We start from the raw sequence: 10,581 nt of genomic DNA on the forward strand, positions 1-10,581 counted from the left end.
TCAGGTCTCCTCTTGTCACTATCCCATTTATTGATGAGATGCACAACTCTCCTAATTGAGGTGAATGTTCTTTTTTTGCTTTCAAACCACATTTGACAAGAAATTTAAGCTAGGTTTAATCTAAAAAAAACAAAAAAACAACAACAACAAATGAGTAGAGATGTTGACAACACATCTCATTACACATCAGAAAAGATTATGGAAAATGGATTGGAAAAAAAAACATGTCAGAAAATATTACATTGACTTGAGTTTTTTGCGGCCAGTGTGAACCCACTGTGCTGCCTTATCAACTGCATTTCAGTTCTGAATCACATTCCTTAAAAAGGCAGGCGCGGCAGTAAAAAGATTGTTTCACGTTAATAAGTTGAAATTTTTTCTTGTAAACTTTGAAAATATTTTGGCAGCGAGGACACTAAACTATAAAGTGTTTGAGGTGTTATTTTAGTCTCTTTTATTCCTGCAGACAGCCTAAATTTTTAAAACATGCCCACACATTCTCTACTGGGGGGCCGGTCAGGACTGCAGGAAGGCCAGTCCAGCACCACAACCCCCTTTATCTTCATCCTCACTGTTCTGGAGCACCCAGATGTGTGTTAATACAATATCAAAGAGAAAAGACAGCAATGATCTTAGAGAAGAAATTATGGCATCCAATTGATCTGGGAAGGGTTAAAGGTCATTTCCAAATTGTTTGGAGTCCAACAGTGAGAAATATTAATCACAAGTGAAAAACATTTCAGACAGTTACATACTCCCAAAGAGTGGACATTCCAGAAAAAATATCTTGAGTTCAGACTGTGTAATGACAATAGACAGAACATCTCCATCAGAGACTCCACAGGTCTCAGTTAGTAGGTTAAAGGTTAAAGTTCATCACAGGACATTAAAAAATAACAGAACAAGTTTGGTTTGTTTGGAACTGTTGCAAAAAAAGCCTCTTTTCTCTAAAAGAACATGGCGGCACGACTTTAGTTTGTGAAATTTTATCTGAATAAACCACAAGACTTCTGGAATAGGGCGGCATGATGGCTCAGGTGATAGAGCTGTTGCCTCACAGCGAGAAGGTCACCAGTTCAAATCCTGGCCTGGGACCTTTGTGGGTGGAGTTTGCATGTTCTCTCCGTGCATGCGTGGGTTTTCTCCTGTTTCCTCCCACAGACCAAAAACATGCATGTTAGTCTGATTGGTGACTCTAAATTGTCTCTAGATGTGAGTGAGAGAGTGAATGTTTGTTTGTCCCTGTGTCTCTGAGATGGACTGGAGACCTGTCCAGGGTGTCCCCCGCCTCTCACACAGTGACTGCTGGATATGGGCACCACTGACCCCCCTCAACCTGAAAAGTAAGCAGCAAGTAAAGATGATGGATGGACTTCTGGAATAAAATCTTTTGAACGGATGAGACCAAGGTAGAAATGTTTACCCATAATGCAAAGCACCATGTTTGGCAAAAAACAGCCCGTCTTAACTGGAGTTAGTAGGAGATCAGATCTCTCCAGTTTTAGCTTCTCTCCATTGGCTCCCTGTCAAATTCAGAATTGGATTCAAAATCTTACTTCTAACCTACAAAGCTCTCAACAACCTGGCTCCATCTTTTATTAGAGATCTTATTGTTCCATATTTTCCTAACAAAGCACTTCACTCTCAGACTACAGGCTTACTTGTGTTTCCTAGAGTTCCTAAATCAGAATGGGAGGAAGATCTTTCAGTTATCAGGCTCCTCTCTTGTGGAACCAACTTCCAGTTTCTGTCCATGAGGCTGACACATTGTTCAGTTTAAAGACTGGGATTAAGACTTTCCTTTTCGATAAATCCTATAGTTAGGGTTGGATTGTTATGCTGCTATAAGCTTAGACTACTGCTGAAGGACAATCTGACCTCATTTCCTCAAAAGAACAGTTACAAATTAATAATAAAAGAATAGTTTGTATTTGTAATTATTTCTATCTTAACGTTTCTTCTCTTTCCTCCTGTAGAGACCTGCTCGCCTCCATTTTGAACCTGCCATTCTCCATCTGCTTCTCCTTAAACCCAGCCGGTCAAAGCAGAGGGTCCTGAGCCTGGTTCTGCTGGAGGTTTCTTCCTGTTGAAAGGGAGTTTTTCCTTCCCACTGTTGCCTTTATGCTCGCTCAGGATGGGAGACTGCAACAAAGTGAAGATTCAAAGCCACTGCTTTCTTAGATAAATAACTTTTACTACAGTAATTGGCTTTTGTATGCATGTGCATGTTTCTGTTCAGAGCCCTGAGATGACTTCTGTTGTGACTTGGAGCTATAGAAATAAAAGGAATTGAATTGAATCATAGGGTGGGCTTCGTGTGTCACACACAACATTTCCATTGTGGTTTTGTGTGTTTTTGTACAACTGAGGTTAGATTAGAATTATTTTAAAGCTTGAAAGGTAAAACCCTAAAAACTGACAGTAGGTGGACATTACATTTTCCATGACTTGAAAAGAATGAGTCAAAATTTGATCTCTTGGGGCAAAAGTTTTGGTTGCTGCCCAAAATATGAAACGATCCATACACGCGTTACTTTTCATCTTTCATTTTTAGGCTTTGTAGTGGGATTGTAAGTCAACAGGGTCTGTGAAACACACTGTACTTTATGTGTGCAGTCGTTTTTTACTAGTCACGACAACAACTGGCACGACATGAGGGCGAGTGTCACTCTGCAGGATGTTTTGACACGTGAAGGAGACAGAAGATAGATCATCAGTCTGATGTTTACAGCACGTCCACACTAACCTGAAGCAGTCAGACCTAAGTGAACAGGACGACACGCTGTGGATATTGATGCTTGAAATATTGTGCAAAACCTCTAAAAACTAAACAGGCTTCTTCAGTTTAGAGCATCCTTCATGTGTGTGTGTGTGTGGGGGGGGGGGGGTAGAGAGGAAGTTCACCTCATGTGATTAACTGCTGGTTGCTAGGTGACCATCCTGGGTAAGAGCCGTTCACTTGCAGCCGTCTTCTCGAGCAGGCGGCGCCTGAGAGCAGCCTTCACATACCTCTGTATCCACCGCCGCCGCCATCCAAACCACCCTCTGTACACACAACCGGTTGCCATGGTGATTCCAGGGACATCTGACTCAAAATGACATGAGTCATAAATAAAAAAAGAAGGAAGCTTTTCTTCTTATATTGATAGATTGTATCAAAGTGTTGTTAAAGCAAAACAGAAAAGGCTAAAGGTTTAGGAGAGCTCAGACGTTTTGCTGCAGTAAAATGTCAAACATGAGCTAAAGTTCGGCTCATGAAGGAACTCTCTGAAACACAACTGTCAATATATTTTTATCCGCTTGCATCTATTTTCTGCTCCATCTCTGTCCTACTTTTCCATAAGACATGATCGGTGTTTCTGATGAACAAGAAGGTTGCTGGCTTGAAACCCAGCTGGGGGCCTTTCTGGGTGGAGTTTGCATGTTCTCTTCATGCATATGTGGGTTTTCTCTGGGTGCTCCAGTTTCCTCCCACAGACCAAAAACATGCATGTTAGACTGATTGGTAACTCTGAATTGCCCCTAGGTGTGAGTGAGAGCGTGGTTGTCTCTGTGTTGGACTGGAGACCTGTCCAAGCTGTCCCCCGACTCTTACACAGAGACTGCTGGAGACAGACTCCAGCTCCATGTGACCTGACAAGGACATGAGGGGGGAAATGGATGAACAAACATAAAGAATCATGTTAAGCTCAAGAGTGGAAACATTGTTCCCATTCTCCACCAGCTGACCCTAAAAAATGCTCAACTTGCCGGTGGTCTCCGCTTCCATCACCACCCTTCTGCTGCACCCACCACCACGGTTCAGTCCCTCTCAGCTCTGGTCCCATTTCAGGATGAAACATGGTCTCCATCCTAATTAACCCAGATGTGGATATTAATAAGATGAAAGCAGGTCTAGACTAGAAATGGGGCAGATGGAGAGAAGGTCCTGATTTCAGAATGGTCACGTTAGAGCTAAAGTAGGACACCTCGCCCCTCTGCCAGGGGAACGAAGTCAGTTTCTATATAAGCTGTACCTCCCGGCCTTTTAAATGGTCCCACCTCTCGTGAGGTATGAGAAGCTGAGAATATCTACAAAAAGGGGAGGGAGGGGGTTCACATGAATACAACCCAGAATTAGGGAACTAATTGAGACGTATATAAACTGTATGATTAGCTTTTTTTACTCACAAAAAGCTCAACTCTGCAGCTTGTGTGATAATGTTAAACATTTTAACATCGTTCATCTGTGCTGGTTCTCCTCCTACATAAAGATTCACACGTGGTGTAAATAAATGGGACTTTGACGGCGCTTCAGGACCGTAAATGTGTCGGGACACATCTAAAAGAGAGTTAAAAACCAGATAGTTCCTTGTGTAATAACAGGATTCTCCACAAGTTTGCGCCCTCAGATAAATAAAACCTTTTCGATTTGCCCTCATTGCAGCTCCTTACGCTGAGTGGGAGGCAGCGCTAAGACGCGGGAGGATCAGGAGACAGGCTGGGGACCAAACAGGAAGTGGTGATGAGCGCAGTCATGACTCAGTCAGCTGATTGTGTTCGTCCAACCTCCAACGTGTTGCGCCATCTTCTTCTAATGAGCTGCCAGAGAGTTCAAGAACGCTGGAAATAAACCAACTGGTTGCTAAACAGAAACCAGTTAACGCTACTCATTCGTGTCAAACTATGAGCTCAGACACAAAGGAGGCCCTGAGATGTATCACATGGTGCAGACTGAAGGAGTCGAGCACAGTAGTTTTACAGATATAGTGATACGATTGTGAAACAAGTGTAAAAGCTGGAGTGCAGAGACTGACCCACATTAAGCTGCTGCAGGTGAACTGGACGTCACCGACCTGCTTTCAGTCACTTCTGCTGTTTTCATATGTAAACAAACGCTCACTGTGGTGGGCGTTCAGTGATACCATTTGAATTTAATCGCACATTAATTAAAAATATGAAAAGAACATCAGTCGGATTTTATTTCTTACTTTATGAATTGTTTGAGCAGTTTTCTTGTCTTTGCTTTAAAACAAAATTGCTTGAATCTGGAAACAAATAGTTTTAAAACATTATATAAAAGCAAAAAATGTGCTTATTTTTGACATTATTTCAGCTGAGAATAGATAAATCCAAGGGAAGGAAGTGTGCGCAGTTGTTAGCACCACAGTGGCACACTTTCCTCTGAGCTCCAGGAGTCGTCACCACGTGTGCAGCAGCTGTGTGCTCTGCAGGCTGCCGGGTTCTGTATCCTCCTGAGTAATCGAAGGTCAGCTCCTCCTGAGCATTGATGTCATGTCCAGCAAACAGCGCCAGCCTTGGGATCACCGAGTGCACACGCACCGGCAGCATGAGCAGGTTGGGCTGGCAGGAGTGGTTCAGAAAACGGCCTACGTTCCCCTCCAGAGCGGGGTCCACGAACGTCTCGGTGATGGCGCCCGCTCCTGCGTGCTCCCTCACGGCGATGATGTAATTCATCTCCTCTGCAGTCTGGCTGAGCTGTCTGCGTTTGGCCTCTGCAAAACTGATCACCTCTCCTGCGTACTCGCACACAAACGTCCCACGTGGGATTTCCTCCAGTGTTCGAACCCCCCAGCCCTTGTTCCCGGTGCTGCAGACCTCCAACCTGAGCCTCAGCCCTCTCTGCACGACTCGGTTGGAGCAGGAGTCACCGCAGCTGCAGAGAGCGTTACACTCAAACACAGGAGAACAGTAGTCAGAGTCCAACCTGCCGAGGTTCAGCAGCGTGCCGGTGCTGTCGAACGCCTGCCCGTACGTCTGCAGGCAGGAGCAGCTCTCAGGGCGGCAGGAGCGGGTCAGGCAGGAACATCCAGGAAGAGTCACTTCACTGGGGCTCACAGAGCATCCTGGTCCTGGGACATTATCTGTGCAGTACTGAAAAACAACAGGAACATAAAGATGAGCAGCAGTGAAAGAGAGATGTGGAAATATCAAATATGAAATAAAACAGGGAAGTGATTAGAGCAGTCGCCTCTCAGTGAGAAGGTTGCAGGATCTCCTCCTGACCTGGGGCCTTTCTGGGTGGAGTTTAGATGTTCTCACCGGGAACATGTGGGTTTTCAACAGGAACTCGTGTTTCCTCCCACAAACCAAAAACATGCAGGTAAGATTCACTGGACAACTCTAAACTGAGAGTGAGAGTTTGTCTCTATGTGTCCCTGTGATGGACTAAAGACATGTCCAGGGTGTCCCCCACCTCTCACACAGTGACTGCTGAGCTAGGCACCAGCTCCCCAAGACCCAGAAAGAAGAACCGGGTAAAGATAACGGATGGACGGTTATAAAATAAAAGTCATTTATCTAAGACAAAATAAAATAATATTTGAAGAATTTGTTGATTTCCTTTTCTTTATTATTAAAGTGTATCTAAGTTCAGACTGTTGGTCAGACACCTGAAGACATTTATTTACATGGCATAAATAACTAGGGTCATAATAAATCTGCACGAGTGGCTAATCAAAATAAAAGCTACGCATGTTTTTCAAACAACTTAAGGGATAATTAAGCCCCTCCCCCCCCACCTCCTCCATCCAACCTGTGTATTCTCTAAAACAGCCTAGAAAATAGAGCAAGTGTAAAATAGGCCAGCCCAGATATCACTGACCCTCTACTGACTGATGGTGCTGCTGTGATCACCTGCTGCCCCCTGCTGGTCAAAGGCTGCACTTCACGCGATGCTGCTGAAACACTTATTCAAAATAAATAATTCATATGCAATCTTATTTTTTAATACTTACCAGTTTGCCCCAACACAGACACTTGATCTCAACAAATAAATAAATGACAGAAAATAAATGGATTTGAAAAACTCACATGATTGTAGTTTAAAAATAGTTACTTGCGCAGATAGTTTACTGGCTTGAAGATGTGGTGCGGTTGGTTTAAATATATTTTATTTGAGCAAAAATGAAAAAAAAATTTTTTTAAACTAGAACCATTCCCAGAGGAGCTTGTGAAAACCTGACGGAACAAGTGTCTGACAGAACAGCTCAGACTTGTTACACACAGAACTATGGGATGTTCCATCTTTCTTCCTCTCTCTAAAGAAATAAAACTGTTGTTTTCTCATTTAATTTCCTAACATTAGCTGAACACCATTTGCAACCAAGGCAGGCAGTTTGTGCTCCAGTTAGCAGATCAGCCGACGCATCAGCCCGAAGCTCCGCTCAGATCGAGAAGAGCGGTGTGTCCATTTTGACCACAACACTAAGTTGTGTTAACATCAAGGTTCAAAAGTTCTTTAATCTGCTCAATTTTATGAATCACAGACTGTTTTAAATTAGATAGCTTAGACTGGTTTGAACAAAGGAAGGCAAAACAACATTATTGTTTATTATCAACATTAATTGTGTTAAACTTTTGTTTTCCTCACTGTTTCTACTGTTATCACAAACCAGGGCTGGGCAATGAGGTTCTGCTGGATTGACAAAAAGAAAAAACACACCTAACGTGAATGTGCGGTACTCAAATGGTGATTTTTAGTCTTTTGTGATGTTGAACTAACAATTAAATCTTTACAGTGCAGCTCTTCCCTGATTTAATGTGAGCTTTTCTCCCACTGGCAAATATGTTGTTCCCCATTAAAGAGGCTCCTCGCTTCCTGCTCATCATCACTTCTACCCGAGTTGTCGCCCGGCTGGATGAAAAGGAACGCACCCAGATGTTTGAATATTGATTATAGTCCAATGTCGTTTCATTCTTACATCACCAACATGTCGGTCATCGCCTGCTTGGCTAAATCTGTCTTTATTTAATAGATCTTTTACATTTTTACAATCCAAACTGAGCACTGAGATCCTCCACTCAGATGATTATTTTAATCAGGGGTGCCCAAACTTTTTCTCTGAAAGGGCCAAATTTAAAATCTCTCAGAGGGCTACGGGCCAAATGCAATAATACAATACATGAAATGAAAATAATTCTTTAAGTAAAGTCCATTTATCTATTATACAGTTATTTAACCTTCCATTCTGTATAAAGAACATTACAGAATAGGCTGCATTGGTGGTGGTAGTGGGGGGTCTGAGGGTCCTCCCCCAGAGAAATTTGAATAAAGTAGATGCCATTTCCTGCATTTTGGTGTATTTTACAAAGGTTTATTACAGTAAATTAACATGAAACAAAACATGTAAACTGTTATTATTGAAATCTCTCTGACTGCAAAGCGTTCTTAAAGCAACACCGCTGCAGCTCTGCAGGTAAGGGATGTTCACTTCAGGACAAACTGAGGTCACTGACTGGTCAGTTGCTGACATACCTACTAGAATGATTGACAGGTGGCATGACTCGTGCAAAAAAAAAAGATTTTACTGGACTGTTGTCATTTATTCCATATTTATTCAACATTTATTCAATATTTTGGTGAATCTAAGGTTTGAAAACTGTTTCCTTACAAAATCCTAATGATAGTTTTTAAATTTTTCAGAGATGCTGAGTTGCTTGCAAACATATTTTTTGTATTCTATTGTATATAGTTATTTTGTTTTTAATGAAATTAATAAATTTCTAAAAAAAAATAAAGTTAAGGGTGCTCAAGAAGGGTGTGTGTGATGGGCACCTACATGATGCTCAGCCTTGTCAAAGGAAATGTTGTTCAGCAGCAAGAAACTGCTGAGAGACAGTATGAAGACTGTCAAAATAAAATACAAATTATTAAAAATTAAAAAAAATAATGCACAAATTAGTCATTCCAGCTGTGTAATGTCATTACATTAGTCACTGGGCCAACTTTCCATCTAACATTAAACTTGGAATGACCGAGTGTAACCAAATTAATTCTTCAAAGGAAATTTTAATATAGTAATAAAACGGGCCGAATCAAACGGCTTGGCAGGCCCCACTTTGGCCCACGGGCCCCACTTTGGGCACCCCTGCTTTAAATCCTGCCTAAAAACTCACTTTTTTTCTCTGGCTTTGAACTCATGTTTGGTCTGAGTTTGTTATTTTCTTGTTTTAGTTTGTTCTTAACCTTTTTAATTATACTTGTGAGTTTAATGTTTGATCATTAATTTATTTTATTGCTGAGTTTCCAGTTTGTGAAGCACTTTGGTCAACACTAATGTGCTGTATAAATAAATAAAATAGACACTGACATGTTTTAACCTGGGCAGCACGGTGGCGCAACTGGTAGAGCTGCTGCCTCTCAGCGAGAAGGTCCCTGGTTCAAATCCCGGTCCGAGGGCTTTTCTGGGTGGAGTTTGCATGTTCTCTCCGTGCATGCGTGGGTTTTCTCCGGGTACTCCAGTTTCCTCCCACAGACCAAAAACATGCATGTTAGGCTGATTGGTAACTCTAAATTGTCCCTAGGTGTGAGTGAGAGAGTGAATGGTTGTTTGTCTCGTTTGTCTCCATGTGTCCCTGTGATGGACTTGCGACCTGTCCAGGGTGTCCCCCGCCCCTCGCACAGTGATTGCTGGACATGGGCACTGTCGACCACCGTGACCCAAAATGGAACAAGCGGGTAAAGATAATGGATGGATGTTTTAATGTGTTCTCATACTGAATGGTTTAGATCAGGGGGGAGATCCTGGTCCTGGAGGGCCACCATGCTGTTTCCCTGCTCAGGTCCTGCAGCAGCCTGTTACTCACTCATTCATCTAAATCAGAGCAGAGAAACTCTTAAACATGAAGGATAGTGACCCTCAAAGATCAGGATTGGGCCCTACTGGCTCAAACAGTGTTCAGAAACACTTTATTAATCCCAAAGGGAAATTAATTGTTGTTGTAGCTCATCCTGGTTTCATTAGAGTTGTTATAGATGCTGATGGATGTTCAAGACAAAACAGAATAACATGAACCAATACAAACCAGCAGCTGCTTCAAAAACCTGACGATTAGAACACAAGGTTTAGTGTTAATGTAAGTTTTAAACGGACAAAATGAACATTGCAGAAGTGACGTTATTTTGACAAGTTCGTATTTTAATTTTGTGACAGCTAACAAACACTGGTGTGTCAGAGTTATTTCCACCTGCAGCTATCTGTCAGTCGCGGTAAAATACAGACAAAAATATTTACATTACCTTAAATTTAGGAAATGTCGGCCCTCTACATAAAACAGGGACATCCTCTAAGCCGTCACTCAAATCCAGACCATGCTCTTCGAGTCCGGTCATGTTTTCAACTGTAGTTAGCTCCAGTTAAACACAGGAGCTGCCACTTCCGCTGTTGTCATCGTCCACTGTCTCCCCCTGGCGATGAGATGAGGTCATTACACAGTCATGATTTTCAGTTTGGTGATCCTCTCTGTGGTTTTTCTTTATTTTTTATATACGTATACTTTTTCTTTCAACTTTTATTTAGACAGGTAAATCCCATTGAGCCTCGAGGACTCATTTACAAGAGAGACCTGATTTCAACAAAGAATGATGACAATGCACAACAGCGACAACAATAAACAGTAAAAAAAAAAAGTCAGACAGATTTTTTTTCCCCTTTTTTTAACAAATAGGATGGCTAAAAAAAGAAAAGTAAAAAAAAACAACAACAACAAAAAAAAAAAACAGCTAGATTCCAAGGTGAATGAGCCCCAGAGGGGACGTGGAGGATTTTTTATTTTATTTTGCATTCCCTCGCAATACTG

At 42.1% G+C, this 10,581-nt stretch overlaps 1 protein-coding gene across 1 annotated transcript; it reads right to left on the minus strand.

The window, feature by feature from the left end:
• Positions 1 to 4,973: 4,973 nt before the first annotated feature.
• On the minus strand, positions 4,974 to 10,120 carry setmar (SET domain and mariner transposase fusion gene). Its single transcript, XM_037679295.1, has 2 exons — positions 10,022 to 10,120; positions 4,974 to 5,874 (listed from the first exon to the last, which is right to left on the minus strand). The coding sequence occupies exons 1-2, from the start codon at positions 10,112 to 10,114 to the stop codon at positions 5,092 to 5,094; spliced, it is 876 nt and encodes a 291-aa protein (XP_037535223.1). The 5' UTR covers positions 10,115 to 10,120; the 3' UTR covers positions 4,974 to 5,091.
• Between the last annotated feature and the right edge of the window lie 461 nt (positions 10,121 to 10,581).

This window comes from Nematolebias whitei, chromosome 7, assembly GCF_014905685.2.
Source record: "Nematolebias whitei isolate Nwh7 chromosome 7, NemWhi1, whole genome shotgun sequence".
Taxonomy (NCBI): Eukaryota; Metazoa; Chordata; class Actinopteri; order Cyprinodontiformes; family Rivulidae; genus Nematolebias; species Nematolebias whitei.

What these genes read in the sequence shown, in the direction of transcription:
- setmar (XM_037679295.1), bottom strand. Translation starts at nt 10,114, where the DNA reads ATGACCGGACTCGAAGAGCATGGTCTGGATTTGAGTGACGGCTTAGAG. An exon ending in CGACATTTCCTAAATTTAAG is followed by an intron (nt 5,875 to 10,021) that starts GTAATGTAAATA and finishes GTTGTTTTTCAG; the next exon opens with TACTGCACAGATAATGTCCC.